Source organism: Rattus norvegicus, chromosome 16, assembly GCF_036323735.1.
Source record: "Rattus norvegicus strain BN/NHsdMcwi chromosome 16, GRCr8, whole genome shotgun sequence".
Taxonomy (NCBI): domain Eukaryota; kingdom Metazoa; phylum Chordata; class Mammalia; order Rodentia; family Muridae; genus Rattus; species Rattus norvegicus.
In genome coordinates, this window is record NC_086034.1 from 5,272,665 (window position 1) to 5,298,269 (window position 25,605).

Genomic DNA, 25,605 nt, shown 5'->3' on the forward strand with positions numbered 1-25,605 from the left:
CATGGAGAATACAGGACACCAGTGGAAAACTCGACATGGTCAAATAAAGTCAAGGAGAAGGCCCAGCCCCTGGGACCAGTCCCTGATCTTACCCCAGGTGTGGCAGTTGGGAGAGGGATATTCTCACTGTCAGATGGCTTTAAGAAATCAAAGATTGAAATGTGTTAATGTCGGAGGAAGGAGGCAATGGCTCAGGAGACAGCCCCCCTTTACAAGTGTGTAGTTAAGTGTCTTTGGTCAGCACAGCTCGCTCCCTTCCCCAGACAATACCGGTGCCTCACTCTGGAACTGGGCTGGAGTGGACAACATCCATGGACGGAAGCACGGACACACTAATTCTTCCCAGGGATGGGATGTCTTGGATGACTGATGCCTGCTCAAAGACTGTGGTACATGCCTTCATGGTCTCTGAAGACGCAGGTTTAGGGAAACCTCCTTGCTCTGGCTCTGTCACAGGAGCTCACCTCCTACAGCAGGCCTCTTGGCCTGGAGCAATGGACAGACTCTAACTATGGGGTGAACAGTAGTCCCTACACGTGCTCCCGGGGATCAATGTCTCTGCTGAAGGACTAGAAGTCCTGGTTAGTGTAAGAGATGGAGGTTAGACTTCCCTCCAGCAGCCTCCCCCAGGTCTGACTGCCGATGGATGGTTATTTCTCCCACCTCCAGGGTGGGTGTTTCTCCTCCTCCTCCTCTCTACTCAAGGCTCGCACAGCACTTTGGGGAGTCGCTTAGGAAGATACAGAAATGCTAGAGGCAAGTTTTCCCTACCAGGAAGCATCTCGAAATGACAATAGCAAGAATGGGCGAAAGAGCTTCTCATCTCTCCTGCCACCAAGTGTCATTTCCACTGAGGCAGTGGGTCTTCCTGACAAAGGGCGGTATCCTCTCCTGGTGGTTCCCAACAAAGGATTTCTGTGGCACACAGTGTAACAATACAGGGGTGTGGATGGGGATGTTTCTAGAAGCATGTGTAGGCATGTCAGAACCCAGGCTCGTGAATTTTGTTAAATTCTTTTATTGCCTCACCCCAGAAGTAACACCTCCTTAAAGAGATGGGTTTTGTTTGTTTGTTGTAATTAGACAGAGAGCAGGGTCTCATGCAGCTTGGGCTGGCCTCAAACTCTGACTCCCCTGTCTCTACCTCCCAAGTTCTGGGGTTACAGATGTGAGCCACTATTCTTAGCTCTGATCATGGGGGATTTTGTTGTTGTTATTTGTTTTTTTAACTTAAGGCTTTGATATACATAGAAATTAGTTTCCCAGGGTGCTTGTCCCCCACATCACTCTTCCTAAGGGCTGTGGAGAAGGAGGCAGCACTCTCGCTCGGACAGCTAGATTGCACATGCGAAGGACTGTGTAGTTGTGTGTGTGCACACCTCCATTCGTCTGTGCTCAGAGGACTGGAGGAGGCAGAGCAGAGCCCGTTACCCAAACACCTGTAGCATATGTGGGATCTGCAAGAGCACTGGTAAGCCTGCTCTCTTCTGCCCGCCCCTCTGTGCCACTCCATGCACATGATCCCTCCATTTGTGATCCTCTTCCTTTGGGCTGATGAAAGTTGGCTAAATTGACTTTTGAAATGTGCCTATTTTTATCTATTATCTGAAGAATGACAATCATCAATCACTAAATTTAAACTTTTTTTTGAGACGAAGTCTCATGTAGCCCAGGCTGGCCTCAAATTCACTATGTAACCACCTCTACATGGGCTTACAGGAGCGGACAACACCTAGTCAAACTGTCTTTTTTTTTTTTTTTTTTAAGGAGAATGAGAGGAGATAGCATTTTTTCAGGAGACAAAGCAGTGGACCACACAACACAGGGAGGAAAACCAAAGCACTACAGGCCGCATGCATCCCCAGAGTGGCCTGAGACATCGCCCCGTCACCACACTTCCCAGTGCAGAAGGCCTGCTAGAGGGGAGAATGTATCTGGCAGCAGTGGGGGGACCATGCAAGTTGCCGAAGTATCTTTCAAACTTCAAGACCCCTGGGATGGCTTTGCTCTGTCTGCAGAGGCCAGTTGCTCTGATCCTGGGGTACACTCTAAAGCCACCCCACTGCCCGGATGCCACCCGAAAGTTATTTCCTAAATTGTCCTGGGTCCTTTTACACTTCAGGAGTTTTGAAAGCCACCAAGTTAATCCGATGTGCTCTCAGAGTGGAGAATTCCTGTCTAGACCGCAGCAACGTTAGGTCAAGTACGCCACAGATAGCTCACCGCTGCAGGGTGGTCGCAGTGAGTGGAGCCGCTACGGGAGACCACTTGGGCTGCTAGAGCTGTTGCAGGGGCTTGATGAAGAGTTGATGAAGAAATGGAAATGGACTCTGAGGGATTAAACTCTAACGTCTGCCCCCTTTCCAAGGGCCAGAGGGGTTTTGGGGAAGGACAGGCAGAGGATGGGCAAGGTGTGCAAGTTAACTGACCCTATGCTCGGCTTCTGAAGCCATCCACAGGTGACCCTAGAGGACATGGGGCAGGACAAAGACTGGCTCCCTCCATGACGTTCAGTAGAATCCTGTCACCATCTAAAGGTTTGGAACGGACAGCTTCAGTAGGTTTTGCTATCGCAAGCTATCGTTCCTCAGCCCAGTTCCTGGCTACGAGATGGACTTGAGAGCTCATTCTGACAACAGAGTGACGCGGTGTTGACCCGGTCTAAGCTGGGCACGCGACAGGGCAGCATCAACTCCTAGGATCTGGGGGGCGAGCTCCTGCTCATTTTTTTTTACATGTTCTTTGATAACACAAAGCAGCTGTGGTTTCTAAGCAAGACCACCCCTCACCCGCTTAGGCAACAATGGGATGGAAAAAAGACTAAACGTGGGCAACAGACATCCATCCCCGGGTCAGAACCCCTGTTGCTTGATCATTTCAGAACCCAAGGAACAAACCAGGCATCGAAGAGAAAGCAAAGTCAGCCAATGGGGTGTCATCCAACATTCAGCAGCTTGGTGGTATGACAAACCACGGTGAAGGGGACAGGCCCAGGAGAGCTGTCACACCAGGAACAGACAGGGTGGGGAGCATGGGAAGATATCGCGATGGAAAGACCCAGGTGAGCATGCAAACAGGACAATGCAAAGGGCCACCCCTTAATCTTTTTTCCATGGCAAAGAATGCTAACAAGTCGAGCTCCCGTGTGGCAAGTCACAGAATCAGTATGACTGACCAAAGAAGTCTGAGCTCAGGCCCCAGCCAGGCACGAGGACATATGGGAGGAGAAACAGTATAGGCGACCATGGCTGATCCTTAGCAAGTCCTGTGAAACTCAGTGAAACACCAAAGGTGGGAAGGCAGAAACAAGGTATACAGTCTCTAGAAGCGCTTTTGCTTAACGACTTCACCGTATATATTGATTATATATACTTGCCGCTACAATTTTCTAAAAATAAAACCAACATGAAAAATCAATTAGGCAACAGAAAAGGAAGGTCGACAGTCTAGGGGGAAGAGCGTGGCAGGTTTAAACATCACAAAACATGATGATGATGATGATGATGATGATGATGACGACGACGACGACGACGACGACGACGACGACGATGGCAACTCAAACCAGACAACGATGGACCAAGGATATTCATGCTCAGTTGACTCTGGACATCAGGGGACAAGGCCACTGGGGCTATGACATGCATCTCTCTCGTGGGGAACTGTGTATGTGTGGAGGGAGGATGTGGGGATAAATAGTTCCATTCTTACATATTTATAATATCAGAGATGAAGGATGTTCTGTCTGTCTGTCTGTCTCTTAACCTTTGGTTATTCCCAGAACCTAGCTCCAGGCCTTTGAGTGGTAGATTCCCGGTAACACTGATGTTGAAGATGGGATAAATAAGCTATGGGAAGTCATGGGAGCATAACTTTTGCATCAAGGGACAGTGGACCAACGCTGAGATCTTCGTAGGTAACACAGGCTAGGGAGCTTCCAAGCCAAGGCTAAGTGTTTGCTCCCAGAGTACAGCTAGTCAGGGAAAGGTTATTGACTGACAGCAGGTTTGGGAACTGGGAGGATTCCCCAGGGTAAGTCTTCAATGAGAACTGGATATCATGAATGAAGCCGTGCACGGACACCTGATGTGAACTGCTAACCGGACACTCACGCATAAGCCTTCCCAACCCACAGAGAAGCACGGCCACCCTGAGACACTGACAGGCAAGGCCAGGCCCGAGTTGAGGAGCAGGGTCAGATTCCAGCCCATGAAGCAGGTGTTACCTCTCAGTGTTCCAAGTCACACTAGCTAGCCAGCAGGTGGGCAGCATGAGGAAGCTGGGTCTAGCTGGTCAACAAGCATTGGCTACATCCTGGTACCCAGAAAATAAGAGTTTATGACCTCTGCCTCACAGCACCTAAAAGTCTATTGGGACATCAGTTTGTGGTAGGTCTGTCGTAGGTCGTTTCTGATCCGTGGGAAGTTCCTTGGCACACGGTATAGATATTTTACATGCTTCAAGACAATGAAAGCAGTCAGTTGTCTTGCCATATGAATGTCAAGGTAGGGCGGTGCTGTTCTCATAGTAACACCAGATTATTTTACAAACAATGCTATTCACTTGCCATGAGTGACAATTTTACAGATGCCTATAGAAAAATGTCTGGTAAAGTTGAATTTACACAGTCTGGGTTTAAGGAGGTGGGGGCACGTGTGTATCCAGGCCTAGTGAAATGTCACTATCTTGGCGTCACATGGATTTTGATGTGTCAGGGTTTACATCATACTTGGGTGGCCATGGTAACACCTTGCGGTCCATTTTGCATAGTACACAGGAAAATTGCATAAAAAATAGTATGTCTTTGTACGCCTTTGTTTTAGTACATATTGTCATGAATGTTTACATCATTTTATTCCCAGCAGATATTGTCACTCTGCTGGACATAGGTCAAGGCTAAAATGGGGCCGGAATGGCCAGGCTAGTGGCTGTCCAACCATCCATACTGACCAAGTCAGCCTTAGCTCATCAGAGGGGCATCAAGGAATACCAATGTTTCCATTCCATACAGGCAGTCTGGGCACCAGGATGGACCTAACAGTTCTCGGCCCTGCATATGTCAGCCAGGCAGAGCAGAGCACTGGAGTGGCAGGAGCAGCACTGGACTGGCAACACAAAACAGAAGCCAATACCACACAACGCCACTTCCCCCGGCTCCTTGAGGAGTACACACACTGACATACACTAAAGCCTGTGGACGAACACGGCACAGGCCAATAGACAGGGCCCTTTCCTGCCTGCTTTGGGCCTCCACTTGAGCAAACTGACAGTCCCTTTATCAGACTTTTGATGTTTGAGATGTCAGGCTGCTTGTGGTGGGGCTTGCCTCACCTATGACGGATGTGCCCCCTCGTTAAGAATAAACTTCACGTGACAAGGAGTGTACTGATCCTCCCGAAACACACCAGCATCACTCTTTAGGGATCGAGGGCCGGCGTCACCAGTTAGGTTCAGAGCCAACTCAAAGCTAGGACAATGACAGTAACTATCTCAAAGCCAGGCATGGCTATAGGGGTCTCCTGTACCGTCACAGAACCCTGTGGGTACAAGGCCACACTATTAAAAGATGGAGTATGATGTCTTAAAAATAATTGTTTTAGTTCCAAAGTGACAACTTTACATTCTTTAGGGGGGAGGGATGAAGAGACCACTAACTGACTTTCATCTCCCAAAATGAACTCGTGTCTATAATTCTATGTGCGTGGGGATTCACGGCTGGGCCTTCTAGTCTCTTCTACGTCAGACTTAACGAAAGCGACCGCGTTGAGGGACACAAAGCTTGTTACTTACATTCACTTCAGTTATAGCAATATCAACGACGCTACCGACAACAATTAAGGCATCAAAAGTATTCCATGCATCAGTGAAATAGTGCTGTTAGGCATTCAGAAGCCACAGAAGACAGGAAGCACAACAGGAGAAAGAAGAAAAGGACAGCGTTAACAATATGCCACTGGACTACTTGAAAGATCGCTCCGAGACAAACATGTCATAGATAACGTCACTTTGGATGGATTTTTGACAGAGCGAATGGAGACAACCAGAGACACCCTATCTTACCTTGCCTACTAGTGCCTGGGGTCAATGGTGCCAGAGTCAGCCCTGCAAAGGTGATTTGTGTCTGCAGAGGCCTTGGGCTAAGGCTCTACTCTAGAAGGCTTTTTTTTTCCCCCACAGCCTCTGTGAGGAAATGTCTAGTTTCCGATCATGTGTGACTGGGACCTGTGACTTGTCCAGGTGATGCCACATCAGGGCAGGGAGCAGAATGTGCAGACAGGAGAGAGGGGACGCAGGCCACACAGGTGTATACTTACGTCAGCTTCGCTGAGTGCCACGTCTATAATGCTGCCGATTACGATGAGGGAGTCAAACGTGTTCCAGGCGTCACTAAAATACCCCTGGACAGAGCAGGCAGGGCCAGATGTTTATGAGCACTTATGAAGGGCACATCACATGGATCATATGAGGGGACACATCCGAGTCCCCACGGAACCCATGGCAACCAGGAGAGGGGCTGGGAAAGCCAAAGGGGAGACAACAATACTGTCCACTGATAGAAAGGGGCACAGAGGGGTGGTTGTGCTCCCATGTGTGTGAGAATGGGCACACACACACACACACACACACACACACACACACACACACACATATTAACTGTACCTTCGTCACATCTTCCTTCATCCAGAAAGTCTACCACACCAAAGCTTCCCAAGGATGAGGACAAGATAACTTACTCTTTATAACCACCTCTACCAACCCTGTCAGCTACCCAGGTCATGCCCTTCTCCACAAATTCGTATCCTAGCTTTTCCTGGTTCCCAGTTTCCAGGTCCTGGTATCTTATATCGGTTCTGGGTTCTGATGTACGTGTGATTTGCAAATTTAGATGTGCATTCTGGGGGCTGGGGATTTAGCTCAGTGGTAGAGCGCTTACCTAGGAAGCGCAAGGCCATGGGTTCGGTCCCCAGCTCCGAAAAAAAGAACCAAAAAAAAAAAAAGTTACTTAGATGTGCATTCTGTGTGGTTTACGTTGCTAGGATTTTCACACTACATGCTTAACTGGCTTGTGCCTGTTGACTCCTGACAGCCCTGGGAAGACACACTGAAGGTGGTGGTTACACTCTGTACAGAGTCAGAGGCTTCCAGTTGCCAGGGCTGTCCTGCCAGGTCTGTCTCTAAGCCAATGATATCTTGACTAGGCAGCACACGTTTTTAAGAACAAAATCTAGGTGTGACCTCGAGAACGAGGGGCTCGGCATGGGTACAGTGAGCACACTCACAGCCGAGGCCCAGGAACTTATGACTAGCTGCAGGGCTAGAGGAAGCCTCTGAGGATCCTCAGCCTTTTATTTCACTAGGAAAAGGATGGACGTGCTGACTCCTAACCCCGGAGTGGGGTTCTTTCTGTTTACCACTAACAGCATTCTCGTCTTACTACCAACGGCATTCCCATTCTTGTGCAGCTCATTCTGACTGATGCTTACTGCTTCCCTTTGTCACTACTAATGATAACGAGACTCCCAGCCTCGCCTTCAGTGACTTCTGATCTATTCTCCACCTCTCCTCTCCAACCATGGTGTCTCTTCCACTTGCCCCTCACTGGCTTAGCACTCAAACAGTTCTCTCAGAAGTCCAAGGGGCCCCACAAACAGAATTGTCCTGCATCAAATCCTACAGCTCACACCTCCTTCGCTTCCTTCTCAGGATTACAGGGTTCTTAGCTGGCCAAACAGAGGGGAAAGAGGCACCCCCGAGGTATGGATCTGTGATGTTAAACATGTGGTCAGAGGCAGGATAAAGAGCTGGCCCAGGATGCAAGGGAGCTTTCTGCTTCCTTCCCAAGGTAGTCTTCTGACACACAGGGCAACTGGGTCATATGGTACCTCCAGCGTTACAGAAAACTCTTAAATTATTTACACTGTTGCAAATGAGTACCAAGAAGTTCTGTAACTGGGCAGCATCACTACAGACTATGCCGATGGACAGATCCTTCTCTGTTTTGTCTTGTTTTTTTGTTTTGTTTTGTTCTGTTATTTTTTTTTTTTTTTTTTTTTTTTGCTCACCGACTCTTCTGCAGAGTGGGAAGCGTTCCTCAAGCCAATGCTAAGACTACAGAAAACTCACAGAGCTCCAAAGACTAAGCCTCCTTCCCTCACATCTTGCCTGGCCGCATATAACTTGCTCTGCTTTTCTCATCTAGTCTGACAGATCTGCAAGAAGAGTTCTCCCCCACCCCGCCCCGCCCCCCATGCACCTTGCACAGCACCCCCTCTTGCAGCTCCCTTTTGTCTCCATGTGATCAGAGTTCCCACTATGGGCCAGTCCTGTCTGTGTTTGACCTGTTCTTCATGGAGCTTTTCCTGGAGCACCGTGGGGGATAAAATCCCTTCAAATCAGCGAGATAAGGGTCTAACACTCTCTGAGAACTTTTTTTTTTTCTGGAAATCTGATAGACTATGAAAATCTTTCGCAGTTTCGAACGGTGTCTAAATCCTTATAGCTCACAGACTAAAGGTTGATCCTCCCTCATCTACATCACAGGAGGTTTCGAGGTACAAGTGGCTGGTGTCAAAGGCTCTGGCCAGGTGGCTCAGAAATGCCAGCCACTCCTCCTTCCCACACGCCGCCTCTCTGTTTAGCAGCCTCCTGTCTCACGAAATCACTGCCTTGGCAGCATGACTCAGCTCCCCAACCCTTTCCGCATCAGAGACACCATGGTTTGTCACACAGGGTCCATGCCCACCCACCCCACTCCTCTATAACTGAACTCTGAAGGCAGGGCCTCGTAAATGGAGACAGCAATCAAATCTTTTTTCTCTTCCATCCTTTCTTCCTTCCTTCCTGTCTGTCTGTCTGTCTTCCTTCCTTTCTTTAGCTCTACCTGCTTGAAAAGAGTGAGTCAGCCTCATGCAATGGCTTTTATTATTCAGAAACATTCCTGAATCTGACGCATATTGTGCTGGCTAGTTTTTAGTTAGTTGTTTGTTTGTTTGGTTTTTCTCAAGACAGGATTTCGCTGTGTAGTTCTGGCTGTCCTGGAACTCAGTCTGCAGATCACTAGTTAGTTTTAATTATCAATCAGACATAACCCAGACTCACTGGTGAAGAGGATCTCAGGGAGAAATTCTCTGGATTGGGCTGTCCTGTTGCTCGGCAACTGTGAGCAATTTTCTTAGCTGGGTCAACTGAAGTGGGAAAACTTAGCCTGGACGTGGCTGGCACTTAGCCCTGGACTGTGTAAGTGTAGGGAGGTGGCCTGTAGACCTGACCAACTAGGGCAGAAGGAACCCTTACCCGCTGTTTTGTGAGACCACCTCGCTGGGCTTGGCTGGTGAGAACTGGTGAGAAGAGTGTATTAAAGCTAGGGGACTTCCGGGAGAGTGTTGTCTTGGTGACTCCTCATTGTCAGGCACAAAGCAATTTAAGCCACCACAGAAATGCCGCTCGTCAAGAGCGAGGGTTCTGCTGTCATTTTAAAGGTTCTTCGGATTATTATCTAAGGTCATATGAGGCCATGAAAATATCTCGCTAAGCAAAACTACAAAGTGGTACACCTGCTGGCAGAAATCAGTACTTGCTGGTCTATTAGTACGGGCTGCATATTAGTTTCTGTGGTATAACAGTATTACTCATCCGCTTACATGACCCTGAGCGCTCCTCCGAGGCTTAGAAACTCACTGGGCCGAGCAGTGTGCTACAAGCCATTGTTGATACACTGGTCTTAAAGGCTTTGTGCACACATGCACGCTCTCATATATTCACACACACATATATGCACACAAATAAACACACGCTCTTACATGATGGCAATCTGTGTGGTGTATATGTTCTCCTCAGCCTGGACAAGCTCTAGAAACCTGCAGAGCTTAATTACGGGGGCACAGGGTTGATGGGAAATGTTTCGTGGGAATGTCTCACGCACATTTCTCAAGAACCTTCCACATTCTCGCTCTGCAACCACTTCCATCAGTTCAGACAAATATTGTCCAAAGAAGTGTAGGAGAAAGAGAAGTAAACCCAAGTCTCGAGGAGGTTCTGATGGATTTGGAAAAGGAGGGAATGTTGATGTATGGACAAGTCACAGTATGTAACATCTAGTCATGCATAAGGTGCCAAATTTGACCCACTGGAATCAGCACAATTAATCACTTACAAAATGTCCTTTCTTTTGGTCCACAAAGATCCGATTATAAGATTGCCTAAGAATTACTTCAAATGAAAGAAAGGAACATGCCGGAGTTCAAATTCTTTATAACTGCAGCACACATGAAGCCGCCATTTTTGAAGCTATATTTGTTGGCTGCCTCCTTACAGAGTGGAAACATCTAGGGCCAGGCTCCGTCATTCTCTCTTCTGAGAGTCTATGCTAGGAAGGAGAACCCAGAAGTCAACTCGGCTTGGCTCCTCAGTCCACAGCTTTAGATGAGGAGCAGCACTGCATGAAGATGAGGACGGTGTGACTGTGGCAGCAGCGGTCTCCAGTACAGCGCTACACGGCAGGCGCCCTTTCCACACTGCGTGTAATGAAGCCTCACTCCCTACACCTGGACCGTGGACGCCCTCACAGAACAGAGGAGGAAACTAAGGTGCAGGGCAGTGAAGTAACTCACTTAAGCTAGCAGGATCTTATTCAGATGTCTCATAATCGTGTTCTTAGATGCCAGGCCATGTGGCTTGTAACACCACAGCCTTCGGGCTTTGTGGGACAGGACTGACTCCCTCCCAAAGAAGACGCAATGCGATCACTCCTTCAGCACAGTGTAGCAGAGATCATGCCTCACTTTCTTACAAACAAGGGAAACCTTTGCTAAATCTAACAAGTAAAAAATGGTGGATGAGTGAGAGGTGCTGTTCTACAGACAGCGACAGATAGAAGCCGTCTTCCTGCTAGAGATCTCAGAGTGAAATCAGGGTCAATTTTTTTCTGATGATTATCAGGCACCCCCCCTGTGCTCAGATAATGAGCGACACTTTCCCGAGACAGCATGACATACTGCTCTAGACACAGAAAACCAGGTTTTACAGTGATCATCAGCCTACAAATTCCTAATTCTCGTCTCTTTTTCTCAGAACTGTTTTCATAGGGTTTTGGTTTTACACATTTATTTTCCCACATGTATACAGATGTTCTAATCAGATCTTGACGTTCTCAGGTGGTAACCTACTTAGCTAGCAGAGCAGTTTAGCATGATTCCCTAGCACGAGGCTAGGAGGAAGCAGGCCCTTCTCTGGGGTGATTCAGTAGCAGTCTTTGTAAAGCAGATCTGGCAACTTACCTTGGGCTTAAATGCGATGACTTTCAAAACCATCTCAACGGTGAAGACCCCCGTGAAGACCATGTTCAGAATGTCCATGGCGTCATTGAACATCTTGGATTGCTCATAGTGCTGTGGATGAAGGCAGGGGTACTGATGTCAAAACCTCACAATCTCACATCTGTGCAATGGGAGATCCCCTGACATCTGCACCCTGGGGTCACTGCCGACACTCCAGTATAGCATCTTCTCCCAACATTTAAAGCCAGGACACTGCAAAGGCTATACGTGAACTTCCGGTAAACATGGGGAGGAGGTGGGGGCGTGGTGGGTCATGACACAATGAGGACAGTCGGATGATGGAGGAGATAATGGCCATTCCTCCAGTTCAGGATAAGGGGAGGCCACCCTTTCTCTGTTGGGACTGACGTTTGGGTCCTTGACTAACACACTGCAGATACACTAAATGTCTATGGATAAAGGTGGAATCCGATTAGTGATAAATCTTACACTACTTAGGTTTATGTCTTGTTAAAGGGGGTATTGCCCGGGCTTTACACTTTCCTGTAGATTGGCATACAGACCTTTCCATTCTTAAGTTTAAAACGGTGTCTGAAAATGTTGCTCGGCTGTAGGCCTGGCTTCTACAGAAACCGAGGGTCTGATTTACTGAAATTCTTCAAGCCTGGGCAGAACCTGATTGAACCTTGGTCCTGGCTTCCTGACCTAGCATCCTATCTATCAGACGATAACTTTTTAAAGGTTCATCTACAATACCACTCTGCAATCCGACATTGGTCGGGATCAGCAAGAAGTTACTGTAATTCAGGTCAACATTTCAAAAACTAGAAAACCTTGTTCTACCATACAAGGAGCCCCTGAAGACAAGAATATAATTTCAGTTTTCCTTTTCAACATTTAGTGTCACTGTGGCAGGTGCAGACCAAAGTGTCAGGCTTTAGGGCTAGAGAGACAGCTCAAAGGATAGGAGTCCTTGTTCTTATGGAGGACCTGAGTTCAGTTCCTGGCACCCACATGATGGCTCACAATTACCCATAACTCCAGTTCCGGAAGACTCAAAGCTCTCTCCTGACGTCTGTGGGCAACGGGCTCACACATGGTGCACATACACACATAGAAGCAAACACTTGTACACATAAAATTAAATAAAAATACCTAAAAATAATTTTAAAGTGTCAGACTCAAAGACTTGAGCAGAATCCTTTGCTCTGAGGTAGGTGTGGCAGATTTCCCATATTACCATAAAGAAAGTGTGGCCTGGGGTAAGGTCCTCAAGGCCACTAGCTGGTGAAGATGGAGGTCTGTGTGGCATCAGGACTTCGGTACTCAGCTGCTCTTGGGTCCCATGCTCCATACTGAACACACATAGGCTCCATGGGAGAGATACCCATGGCCTTCTGCCCAGGCAGATCCAAACAGAAATACGACCTTATGTGTCTGCCATGACAACAGAACTCTGACCACACTAGTTTAGGCTTATCAGAAAGTCCCTTCTCTTGGGAGGTGGGGCATGCTGCCATCGGGATCTGGGATAGAGGGACATGTGGCCCACCTAGACATGGCCCCCACAACGGTCTCCATTTTTACCTGCATGGCCAGGCAGAGCGTGTTGAGCATGATGAGGACAAACATCATATATTCGAAAGGCGAGGAGTTCACCACGTACCAGAACTTGTACTGGTATGGGTTTTTGGGGATGTATCTCCTTAAGGGGCGGGCCTTCAAGGCATATTCCACACACTGACGCTGCAGAGGTAGAAAAGGGCAGTCAGAGGGGTTCTGAGTGGTCACCTTCCTAGAAGAGTTCACTCTGGCCTTCCAGGAAGGGACCACGAATGGCAGTGAAAAAGCCCATTGGGGTCTCTGGTAGGATCTAGCATTTGACTCATGGTGACTTCAGAGGTAGCTGGAGCAGCCATTGTACTGGCTGGGACCTGTAGACACAAGCATGCAAATTTTGCTGAGATTCTGCACTATCTCCTGGGCAGGGGTGGGTGTGGGGGACTTGAACCAAGGTCCTTTGTTAGGACCTTTCCTCCCTGTCAGTAGGTGGTGATACCAGGTCCTCCACAGAGAGGAAGCCACCTCAGAGTAGGCATCAGGAGCCATAGACTCTGAGTTTAGTTCCTGAGGTTGGATCTGGATAGTGCAGCACAGAAGATTCCTGTCTGGTCTTATGGGGACGGGAGCTCATCGTGCTCACTTAAGCATCTCCACAGAATGGGTAGTAATGAAGGTTAGGCTGAACTAAGGTTGGCTCTAAACAGACTACTGCCCTTCTACCCACTCAGGGACAGAGACTGCTTCCTATTTGAGGCTAGCCCAGAGGGAGCCTCCAATTGATCTCAAGGCTTATCCCTGCCCAGCTCCCCCATGCCTGTGCTCTAGACACAGCAGGCTTTCAGACAAGTTCTCAGTGTCACTCTGACTCTAGGGACACTAGATTCACGGCTATTTGCGCTTTGGGTTCTCAAAGACACCTAACACCAGCCCTGCATAGTTCACCTGGCTGTACCCTCACCTGCCCTCCTTGGGTAGGCAAAGAGATAAGCCAGATTTCCCTCAGATTATCACTGGTAGGGTCTACAAGGACACCTGGACATAGGAAAAGTTCTTCCACAAACCATGTCAACACACATATCCTCACATTTTCAGAGTGGTCTCGGTTGCTACTTGGGCAGGGATACCTCATAATGCCAGGGCCACCACTGCAGGAAGCCTGACTGCCAGATCATCCTTGACCATCTAGTTACCATAAAAGTAGAGATGCCCCTTACAGAAGACAGGGGGAAACCTCTCAGAAGAGACTTCCAATCTCATATGCTGAAGGCTCAAAAGAACGTCTAAGGGGGACCTCCTGCATACATTATTCCTAAATGAGCTAAGGGACCAAGACCCCAGGAGCAGAGATGCACCTAATATCACAGAGCAGGTACAGGCAGGCCAGGGCCAGAGTAAAGGCTCCCAGGTTCCTGGCTTTACCATATAGTCAGAGCCAAGGCTCCTACTCCTACCAGACCAGCTAAAACAAGAAGGATAAATGAAGCTAAGAACTTTAGTGCCATATTCAAAATTTCCGTGTCTTCATATTTCAGTTGAAGCATATTTCAGTGGAAGGTAACTGTGGTCTCTAAAAGACATCTGGCAATCTCTGGGAATATTTTCTCCTCCCACTGAAGGAAACGGATGCCGGTGTGTTGAGTGGGTAGGGGCCAGGGATTCTGCTCCTTGCCCTACAGTTGTGCCTTGGAAGCGCAGATGCGAATGATCAGCTCGCAACAGGAAGAACACAAAGCTGAAGAAAGTTGGCAGCAAGCAGATGCCGAAGAGCCTTTCCACAGGGGACTCTGAAAGCTTAAGCGAGTGATCTCCGGCTCTGGGTCACAGTACCTATCGCACAAGAGTCTAAACCATCACTGGTCAGCCATGACTATGGGTCATGTCCTCGGTGTCCTCTGATTCCTCATCACAAGCTTGGGGCTTGGTTTCCCCAGTCATAGTCTATTCTGTGACTCAACAAAGACCCAACATGACAGACAGTGTGGTCTGAACAGGGCCTGGGCCCTCTCCTCTGTGTAGGGAAAGCCACCGAGGGACAGAAGCACAAACAGCGTATGACTTTAACCTGATTTTTGTCCAGCTCACAGTTCTTATACTCCTTTTCTCCCTGCTCCTGGAAGGTGACGATGACGAAGCCCACGAAGATATTCATCATGAAGAAGGCCACGATGATGATGTAGATAATGAAGAAGATGGAGATCTCCACACGGTAGTTGTAGACAGGACCAACGTTCTCTCCGTTTGAGTCGATAGCTTTGTACAGCAACCTGGAGGACGAGAAAACTGGGTAAGAGCCCAACAACTCCACAGTCCAAGTAGCCCAGCCCACTGCGCTGCCGGATGCTCCCACAATTCCTCTGCAGGCACAGTAAGTGTGTGTTGGGGAGAGACATGAAGGCCTTTGAACACAGCCTGGTCTCACCGAGGCCTTAGGCCTCAGGTCTCAGGCCCAGACAGCTGGGATGTAGATGTTGGGTTACTCAGAATCATTCAAAGAATATCTAGAGAATTGAAAAATCGAAAGGATTTCACAAAGAGTCAGCAACCTTCCACAAACAGATAAGAGATAAACTACATCGAATTGACCTATTGAAGGAACTGAAAATTGTATATGCACTGACAGATGCCCGGCACCCAAATGGAAAGTTCCAGCATATGACAGAACTCAGGAGAAGGGCATCACCATAGAACACCCCAAGTTAGACTAACCCACTCTAGTGTAGTCAGTCCTTCAGGACCCTACCTCACGGTGCAAAAGCACTCACACCTTCTCTTTGTATCTTTATCTCTCTCTAGTGGGGCAGATATCACCACCATCCCCCTTTCATCGATAGTCAGAGAGGCATCCGAGTGCCAAGGCCACGAGGTCACAATCCTCAGCAGCAGAGTCTAGAGCTGGGCTCAGGTCCTGAAGCTCCAAGCCCTGGGCTGGTTCACATCCTGTCGGCCACCCCAGTGGTTAACTGAAGCACAGCGTCCCAAACCTGATGTTACCACAGTGTCTTGTCAGAGTGAGCAAGTGCTATTCAACTCTCCACAGAGTTGAACATCTAGGAACATCTGTCATGGCCACTGCAAGAGCCCAGGCAGCCAGCAAGAACCAGCCTGGGCACTCACCTCCTGAAGCTCCTCTGGGCAAGGGACATGTGAAGAAAGGCAGCAGAATGCCAGGGGTTCCCCCTTGCCCTTTGTCTGCTTCCTTCTTTATGTTCTGGGATCCTTGCAACTGCCGGTGGCTGTCACACACTAGTGCTCATTCTGTGTCATAAGGAGTGAGTGAGTGCATGACCGTTTGGATGCTGTCAAATCCTCTTTAAGAACCAACAGAAGTTTATACAGCAAATGCCTCTTAGGGACCCCGTAACCACACCCAGAGATGCTGTCCAGGCATTTACATCCGGGAGCCACAAGTAAGGCGCCGATGTTTAACACCTGCCTGTTCAGATGGAGGAGCCATGATGGGTAAGAAATGATGACAAGTTACCCAGCGTTAGTCACAGGCAAACGTGCTAGCTGTAAAGAACAAAAGTAGAACCTGCTCCAGGAAGGAAGACAGCATGGAGTCCCCAAGGAGCGAACGGAGACCTTATGGGAGACTGGATATTCCTTATACTCACGCGGGCCAGCCCTCAAAAGTCGAGACCGTGAAGAGCGCCATCATAGCCGAAAGGACATTGTCGAAATTGAAATCACTGTTTTGCCAGATCCTCTCACGGACCACGGGACTGTCGACATCGCCGTCCTTATAAAGGATGAAAAGCCCCCTGTAGAGGAAAGGCGTTAGACAATCGTCTTGGCGTCACACATAACCCATGGCCATATCATATAACCCAAACTGATACATATGGGGCAGGCAGCTAGACCCCAGCCAGTTGTAAACACTCTAAAGGTCAAGGACATAGATTTTGTGTAGACTTAAGCTCTGGGCAATGTATGCACTGGCTGTGAAAATCCCATCTTAAGTTATGAGATGTGAACACTTCTTGCTGTTTCTACCGTTGGCTGTTAAGAACAGAAACATGCCAAAATGTGGGCAAGGATCAAAACAGGACCAAGGAGCAGAGTGCCAAGTCTTCTAGAAGAAGGAAACCCAATCCTGAGCCCTGGGAAGTGAGCTGCAAGTCTGGCTTGGGAGAGTACCATTCACATTCCTCAGATATTGGTGGCGCTCGCTCACTGCCATTTCATGGCTCCTTACCCCAGTCTATAGGCTCCTTACTCCGTCTACATTCTTTTGGGATGATAAAAATGTTTCAAACCTCGAGAGAGGCCCTGACTAGAGGACAACGTGACCACGCTGAACTGTGTCCCGAATGCAAGTGATTTCATGTTCCTTGAGTTTTTGCCTGGACTTGAAGATATAAACGAACAACCAAAGACCAAGCGCCATCCTGCCAGGCATGAGCTGAGTGGACAGTCCTCGACGGAAACCTCTGAAATGCTAAACTGACTGAGTCCAAGCCGCTAGGCTGCTCTTGGGATACCCACCTGCACTCCTCGGGGTTACTTTTGGCCTCATCTGTGCAACGGTAGAACTTCCCCTAGACGCAAAGCAGACGGAGAGTCAATATGGGCTCTTCCAATGGAACCCAACTCTAGCCCTGGCTGAGACGCGCGCCTACCTTGAACAGCTGGACCCCAATGCAAGCAAACATGAACTGGAGCAGGGTCGTGACGATCATGATGTTGCCGATGGTTCGGATGGCCACAAAGACACACTGGACCACGTGCTGGGGCAGGACCAGAGAGAGGGCGAGTTAACCCTAGGCCAGGGCTTCTGTGTTCAGGTGCATTTTGAGCTGAATTTCTAACCATTCTAACCTCATGCTCTGTTTTCCTAGTTATCCACCGAGCAATTGTGGCCAATTTGATGTGCACTTTTATCTTTATTAATTTTGTATTACAGGTACTCAGTGTATGTGTGTACATGTGCACACGTGAATGTGGTGGCCAGAGGACAACACACAGGAGACGGTCCTCTCTTGCACACTGGTCCCAGATATTGGACTCGGATTATCAGGCTTAGCAGCAAGCACCTTGACCCCACTGAGCTGTTCTACTGGCCCCAAAACACCTCTCTTGGGCTTTCTCCAAAGAAGTCGGTCTAATTGAAGGAAACACCTCCTACACATAGGCTCGTAGGATCCCAATCCCAGAAAGACTTTGCAGCAGTGTAAACCCTCTAGCCTGGTGTATAATCCACACGGGAGCATTTACGACTTAAACACAAAAGGCTATTGAGAAAGAACTACCAAATACTGTAATTATAGTAACTAATATCTCCAATTAACAAAGACACAAAAGCAATCTCTGCAGTGTGTGTATGTGTAGCCATACGTTATGTGGGCACGTGCTCCCACGTGCATGACCGTTCTTTGAGGAGAGCAGGAGAGGCCATTGCGTGTCCTGCTGTCACCCTTGACTTTATACTCTTAAGATGGGGTCTCCCTAAACTCAGAGCAAGGGCAGCCACCAGGAAGCTCCTTCCTGTCTCAGTCACCCCACACACAGTGCTGGGGTTTCCGGTGTGTGAGAACACGCCTGGCTTTTTACACAGGGTCTGGGATTTGACTCTGGTCCTAACGCTTGTGCAAATGTTCTTACCTGCTGAGCTGTCTTTCATCTTTTGAATGACAGTACTTGGCAGATGCAGCTTTTTAAATCTTTTTCCCCCCACTCCGAAACCCACCAGCCCTCACCTCACCTCCAGACGAGAACAGTTAGTAACTACAGCCATCTCCAACCCAAGCCAGCCCCACTGAACAGAGAGGGTCCATACCTTAAGTCCTTTTGCTCTGTTGATTGCTCTGAGAGGCCTCAAGACCCTTAAGACCCTCAGAATCTTCACAACCGAGATGGCACTGGATCTGAGGAGGGACAGAGTGAGAAAGCAAGCGGTGAGTGCTATGGCTGGATAGGAGCCCTGACATCAGTTACTGCATTTCTTAGACGCCTCACAGCCATGTGGAGTCTCTCTGCTCTTTAATGCCATTAAGCAGGCCTCCTGCCTCCTGAGGGACCTGACAGAGCCCCCTACCTCAGGCACACAGTTGCCACCATGGCACAATTTTCAAACTTGGTTATGTTAATGTAAACACTAGGTTTCTGACATTTAGATTTCAGTGTTTAAGTCTGGGGACCTGGAGCTTTGGTACCAGGGTTTTTCTGGCTTCCCAGGAGTTAAATCTGGTAGGAGATATGAGCGCGCACACCTAGGGGGTGGGGAAATGCAGTATGCTCCTCCAAGGTGGAGAAGGTGTGGTGTGACCTCAGGGGCAGCTGGCACCAAGTAGGTTCCAAAGGAGCAAAGAGTTAGCTGACAGAGCGGGGAGGAGCTTGGGCTGCAGCAGCAGTGCAAATGAAGGTCGCTGAGCCTCAGCATCCCAGATGCCTGGGTGTGGCTGGAGCACAGGCCTGGGGTGGGGGAGGGGCGGGGGTGGGGGGAGTGTGCAAAGAAGAGAAGTCAGAAAGAGTGTGGCCAGCTCAGAGAGCCGTGGAGAGACTAGTGTGGACGTTCTACAGGGAAATAAGCTCAGAGCTTCCACTCCCAGGAGCAGACAGAGCGATGACACCCTAAACAGCAGGTTGAACTCTGACTGGGTACACGGACGGATTGGCGGCAAGTAAACAAAAACCTAAACTTGGCACTCCTCAGGAGCGGGTTTTAGTTAGTCAGGAAAAGCTTTATCTTCCTTTATCTGCCCCACCCCCCCATGGTCAACGACAATGGGCATCTAGTTCCTTGCTCACCCAAACAGCCTGCCACAGATCCAAGCCCCAGTGCTAACTCTCAGGCTGTCCTGGCTTGCACCCCCTCCTGTCACTACTTGTGCCCATAAAACCAACAATGCCTTTTCCTGCAGCCACTGCTGTCTGCCCCACCCCGCCCTGACCCCTGACTTCAGAGACAGTCTAGAAGCTTGATTCTCAAATAAACTGTCTTTCTTCCCACAGAGTGGTCCAGAGTCCAGTGGCTTCACAGTGCCTGGCTTACAGTTCTCTCCAGGTTCCTATTGCTAAGGGACGTGTGTGCATGTGTGCACACATGGGACAGCTCTAGAGCACTGAAGCTCACGGGCCAGCAGAAAGTGAAGTGGGGACACAGAAGATGCAAACACAGGTGACTGCCCAGGGTCCTGCCCAGGGTGAAAAGGGAGTGTTTGGCTTCCCCAGAAACCCTTAAGTGCCCCGAAAGATCATTGCAGCTGTCTATCCTGCAGGCACAGGGAAAGGAAGGGATCCCAATAGACCGACAAAGTCAAGCTTTTCCTGCAGTGAAAGAAAACTGCCACCCCAAGAGGATACTCAAAGTCTTGGACCAGGCCTGAGAAGAACCCTATTCGTCCCTCCCTCCCTCCCTCCCTCCCTCCCGCTCAGGTTGCCTTTCATCTGCTATAGAAAGCTAGTCCTGCAGAGAATTGTAAGATGTCATACAGGTGAAGACAGGTACAAGATAGAACAAAGCCTATCATTGGATGAGAAGGAAGGAGAAAAATCTGAGGAGGAGACTGGAACAGAAGGAGACAGAAAGAGGAAGCAGTGGAGAGGGCATGGAGGCTGATTCCACTCTGTATTGACAGGTTGTTATGAATATTCTCAAGGGTTTTGTACGTTTAAGTGGGCAATCATATCTTATCAATTGGGTCAGAGGTTATTGTGCTGTGTGTTCTTCCTTGTGGCGAATTAAGTTTAAGAGAATGTATGGCGGCTGGGACACTAAGCCACCACGGAATTGGGATGTATATTTCTGGCAGGAGGCAAAAGACAGCCTTTTATATTTTATAACTTTACAACAACAGAGAATAATAAACTCAACCTCAACCTGGCAGTAGGTGCAAGGAAAAAAAAAACAACAAAAAACAAAAACCCAAAAGATAGAAATGGGAGAGCACAAATGTCCCCTTGCTTTCTGGCACAGGGAAGGGTAAGCCATTCCGGCTGTAATCAGCAGACAGTGCCCAACCTCAGTGAATTCGGCCTAAGTTCCCTACGTAAACCCATTCTACTGACACAGAGATACTTACTGAATCCCAAATGACACCAGAGACACCCCAACGACCAGCATGTCCAGCAAATTGAAGTAGTTCCTACAGAAAGCCCCTTTGTGCAAGAACGCTCCAAAAGTTGTCATCTGTAAACAGAATCACATGGCGTTTACTTTCTCTCCTCCCCTCCAGGGTTTAAAACCAACCGAGCCAAAACCTGGGCTCGTCCCAAACTCCTGACAGAAGCGTGACTCCATTAATGGCTGCACAGAAGGAGGGCAAATGCACACCAGCAGGCTGGGTGACTATGTCACTTTCTTCAGCAAAGGTGGAAAGATGCAGCCAATCGCAGGCACATTTGTAAAGAGACCAGTTCAGAGTTTATTCAAACAAGGACAGGACTCTGGTACGTCCAAACAGCCTGGGTAGGGCTCATGACTATGCTTTTGAGCGCCTTCGCTGCCTCACACCTGAGCTTACCTATACGGTGCTGGCCTGGCCATCTTAAGGCCACAGAGCACGCAGTGTTTTCATTATACCTTCTCAGTGCGGGCTCGAGGTGCCACCTGGCTCCAGCACTCCTGGTCCACTTTCTTCCTTAACTTGGCTGCTCCAGTGTTCATATTTCTCCATTCCCATCTCTCCCGAGCCTGGCTACTCTACAAGCATTAAGTACAGCAAGGAGGCTGTAGGGCGATGTTACAACCAAGCTAGCCTTGTTCTCACTAAACACCTTGTTTGGCAGGAGCACACAGAGTGGGTGCTCTAGTGAGGTTTCTGCTGATGACGGGAAGACTTCAATAAGGAAGTTCTCTGAGGGGAAAATAGTATTAAATAACCCGGGATTGTATTTGCCCCAAGGCCCATCAGTGAGTAACAGTTTGAAAAGGCAGACATTAAAGCTAACTGGACTAATGGCTCTCTGGAACATGTTCCTTAATTGAGCTTGAGGGAGGGGCAGCAAGTGAACCTGGAGCAGGGACTCTGTCCATTTTGTGCCAGTTTTTACCACAGGGCCATGAGCCTTGGCCACTGTTCTGTTATGCCTGGTTGTAGAGGGAAATAAAATCAAACCCACTGGCCTACGTTTAGGCAAGAAAACCCAAACTTTTATAAGATTTGAAACAGAGTTGGACATATTTGGGGAGGGTGGTTTTGAACTCATTATCAACATCAGTGACACAGAGGGGCCACTCCCTCTCCTCCTTAATCGAGGTTTTGTCGGTGGAAGCTTTTGTGAGGAGCCCAAGTCCCTAGCTGCCCAGCGTAAAGTGTTGTTTTTTTTTTTTTTAGATGCACACATATAAACCTCAAAATACTTTAAAGTCAACTGTAGCAAAACCCCTTCGCTTCCCACTTCTTCCCACGAGGAGTTGGCTGTAAGAATCCTATCAGAAGGCCCAACTACTGGAGGCTCCTAGACCTCTGCCATGTCTCCAGACCTCTGAGCATCTAGGAAGGAACTTCTCCATGGAGTGCTCACAACTGGGACATAGCACACACAGGTAGGCCATGCATGGGCAGTACATACAGGTACAGCTTTGTCTGTGCCAATGTAAGCCCATTCCATTGAAAGAGATACATAACATCCCCACACAAGTAGACCCAGTGTTTCTTGCAAGACTCATTGCAAGAGAGTAGTAAGTTATTCTTCAAGGACACAGAAACCACAGTGTAGTCCCAGGAGCGAGGAGACAGTGGCTCCTGTCACCTCATAGGTGCTCTTCATCTCGCTCTGATGTCAGGAAGGGCAGAAGGACCTTCACACAAGGGACTATATCCACTATTAGCGAACCAATTTCAGAGGATTTTTTTTTTTAAAGAACAAAGTGTAATTCCAACCAGGAGGTGAAACCCACGTGGCTCCTACATGCAACTCAAAGTTAACGAAAAACCTCGAAAACACGTTGGAATGGTCACAGAGGAAAAAAAAAATCCTACAGTTCAAAAAAGGTCAGCTTGGTCACAGAAGGGGAAAAAAACAGCTCAAAGCACTTCACGCATCTCTCCTGTGCTTCGAGCACGGGAGGGGCCTCGGTCAGAGGGCTGGCCGGCCTGTTACCTTTAAAATGATCTCAAAAGCAAAAGTACCCGTGAAGACGTAGTCCGCATAACCTAGTATCTGGAAGGAAAGCACAGAGCACAACCATTACTGCTGTGGCCGAATATCGAAGAGGGTCAAGGAGAGTGTGTTACCTTTAACAGGATTTCAACCGTAAAGATGGCTGTGAAAGCATAGTCAAAGTAGCCCAGTATCTGTAAGGACAACATGCGGCAGTCAGAACAACACACAGATGAGTTGTGGCAGATCCTTGCCCAAGAGCAGAACCCCCAACTTGTGTCCAGAGGCCCTTCTCCCAGGCAGGACAACCCTGCTGCTCCCATGGGAAGGTTGAGATCTCAAGAGGACCCATTTCGCCCACCCAAAGCTCATCTTGGTGACCACCTAGGAATGTTGGGAATTTCGGCTTCCCAGATTCCTATCAGGGCCCAAAGGGACTTATTGCTGGCTGTTAATAACCTTCCCTCTGCGTGGGCTACCAGCGGGTTGTGGCCCCTGATAAATGAGACTCACACACATTCTGCAGCTTTGAACTTGGATAAAATGAGCTGTGCTGGTATTGGGAAGAAATTCAGTTAGCGATGTTAGTGACGGGGCTGAGGGTGCCAATTGAGCACGAGGCCCCGGGGATCCAGTCCCAGCACCAAAGGGCTGCCATTTTTAATTCTTAAAACATAAGTAAAAATGCTAATGGCATCAAATGAAGTCAGAAGGTTTCCCATGTTCCTGTGGGCAATGCAATCATCACGTGATCTCCCTAACCCACCCACATACTCTGGGACGGCCCACCTATGCCCAGTCTGTGTGCTTAGTATCTTCCTCCTGCCGCACTCTACCTAACTCTGCTCTCTCTCAGGGTTGATCCCTGCCTTTCTGGGTCCATGCAAAGAACATACTGACATAGCATCCCAGTTTTTAGCATAGGCCTCTCTCTCGGCCTTCCTGAAAATGTCGCCTATTGTCTATAAAGTCTTCTGAGCTCCTGATGCAAGGTTCCTGATTTCCTTCAGAGCCACAAAGAACTCAGAATCAGGGCAGGTGTGCCAGGAACCGCAAATCTGACCAAGGTTACTCGTAGTGTGCTGACGACCCTCTGACTCTCAACTGGAAAGATAGCAGCTAAGACTGCCATTACACAAGCCGATCCTGGGTGCTGATCTCATGGATATGGTATGGTGTGGCTTCAGTGCATCCATCCATCCATCCATCCATCCATCCATCCATCCATCCATCCATCCATCATCCATCTATCCATCTATCCATCTATCTATCTATCTATCTATCTATCTATCTATCTATCTATCTATTGCCTATGACACATGCATATGCCACAGTACAAGTATAAAGGCCAGAGGACAACTTTTAGCTCTCAGTTCTTTTCTTCTACCATACAAGTCCCAGGGACTGACCCCAGGTGGCCAGCCATGGCAACAAGCGCCTTTCTCTGCTGATCTATCTTACCAGCTCTTCTCTGGTTTCGAAAGAACTGAAGATATCGATGTTGGAAGGACTGCAGGGACCATTTGGCGTAGGATGCTAGGGCAGGGGCATCTGCTCAGGCCTGAAAGCCAGTCACAGGCAAAGAAGCTGGTAGGTGTGGCCCAGACTCTGAGGGCTTTGTCCTCTCCTTGGTAGGAACCACCACCGGGGCATGCATTACCTCTCCTCCACAGAAGGGGGAGCTGTGCCTCTCTTCCATGGAAGTATGGGAGCTCTTCCCAGAGGTAACCCTTTCCCAAACGTCCTATTTCTGGGCTCCTAGACAATGCTAGAGCAGCTTTGCATAACTATGTATTTCCTAGTCAACTATAAGCTCCCTGTACCCACTTTTCCCTCATCCTCTCTCCCACACTGAAAGTACCTGACAGCCACACTTATGTGGTACCCAGGGGTCAATCCAGGTTCTTAGACTTAAGTACTTTCTCTATTTCCCTTCTCACTAGAAACTCAGTCACTGCTAAAATGAAACACTGGAGTGTTCTAACAGTGGCACGCATGTGAAAGGCAAGGAAAAACAAGGAAATGAATACGTGGGAAAGAGACGATGACAAGAAGAGACGTAAATTAGCTCCTCGTGGACACTGAACCTGGACTAGCTCCTGACCTGTGACAACATGACTTGTCTCTAATCACCCTCCTACCCTGTCCTTCATTTTCACGAGGAACTCGAGGACAGAAGGGTGTCCACTCCATTTAAATGCTAAATGACGGTGGCTTTGAGGATCTCTAATCACAGCTGAGTCTGTGAAGATGGAATGAGGCAGGCCCTCTGCCTTCTTCTTTACAGGGACACCCCCTGAGCCACAGTCTCCTTTGAGCATCCCTTCATCGTCAATGGGTCTGCCAGGACTGGACATGGGGAGCTATAATGTGAGGGTGTGGTTATCGAGGCAAAGAGGGCACTGATTTGCTGGCATAAGAGGCAGCCACGTCTGGGCAGTGCCTTGGTAGCCACTGTGTTTCAAGCGTCAGGTGTGATGGCCAACAGGCCCATGGCTGTCTGAATATGTCTTTGGAGTTTCCTCAGTGCTGAGTTAGGTGAACTGCTAGGAAAGAGATCCGGAAGCAAGGACTGATTTAGAAACAAGTGTCTTCTAACACAGATACATCAGTGGTGCTACCCTTAAGTTATGAGGCCGGGTGAATAATCAAAAATTTAACCACTACCTGTAGCCCTCTTGGGTGGTCTCATGCCTTCTCCCTGACCCGAGTCTCTCATCAATGG

The 25,605-nt window shown here is 48.7% G+C and overlaps 1 protein-coding gene and 1 long non-coding RNA gene across 32 annotated transcripts in view; one reads left to right on the forward strand and one right to left on the reverse strand.

Moving 5' to 3' along the window:
- Cacna1d (calcium voltage-gated channel subunit alpha1 D) overlaps window positions 1-25,605 on the reverse strand; it is a 293,868-nt gene that overhangs the window by 38,983 nt on the left and 229,280 nt on the right. For 9 of the 25 annotated variants that reach the window (XM_017600059.3, XM_039094434.2, XM_017600057.3 and 6 more), the window contains 12 exons: window positions 23,015-23,074; window positions 20,858-20,964; window positions 18,613-18,700; window positions 17,456-17,563; window positions 17,322-17,374; window positions 16,451-16,597; window positions 14,899-15,100; window positions 12,861-13,019; window positions 11,274-11,384; window positions 6,312-6,395; window positions 5,788-5,871; window positions 93-137 (listed from right to left, as the gene is read on the reverse strand). In XM_017600059.3, the coding sequence (XP_017455548.1) occupies window positions 93-137; window positions 5,788-5,871; window positions 6,312-6,395; window positions 11,274-11,384; window positions 12,861-13,019; window positions 14,899-15,100; window positions 16,451-16,597; window positions 17,322-17,374; window positions 17,456-17,563; window positions 18,613-18,700; window positions 20,858-20,964; window positions 23,015-23,074 (1,248 nt within the window). The remainder of the gene's footprint in view (window positions 1-92; window positions 138-5,787; window positions 5,872-6,311; window positions 6,396-11,273; window positions 11,385-12,860; window positions 13,020-14,898; window positions 15,101-16,450; window positions 16,598-17,321; window positions 17,375-17,455; window positions 17,564-18,612; window positions 18,701-20,857; window positions 20,965-23,014; window positions 23,075-25,605) is intronic. The other 16 variants (XM_006252590.5, XM_006252594.5, XM_063275279.1 and 13 more) reach the window with 6 other exon arrangements.
- On the forward strand, window positions 14,986-25,014 carry LOC108348454 (uncharacterized). Of its 7 annotated transcripts, none has more exons than XR_010058548.1 (10): window positions 15,062-15,201; window positions 15,630-17,620; window positions 17,740-18,730; window positions 19,356-19,456; window positions 19,788-19,953; window positions 20,054-20,413; window positions 21,011-21,224; window positions 22,112-22,323; window positions 24,345-24,470; window positions 24,824-25,014. It is a non-coding gene; the product is annotated as an uncharacterized LOC108348454 (long non-coding RNA). The 7 variants fall into 7 exon arrangements; XR_010058546.1 differs by lacking the exon at window positions 15,062-15,201 and adding an exon at window positions 23,891-24,050 and having other exon boundaries at window positions 17,483-17,620; XR_010058551.1 differs by lacking the exon at window positions 15,062-15,201 and having other exon boundaries at window positions 17,483-17,620; window positions 20,211-20,413; window positions 22,112-24,050.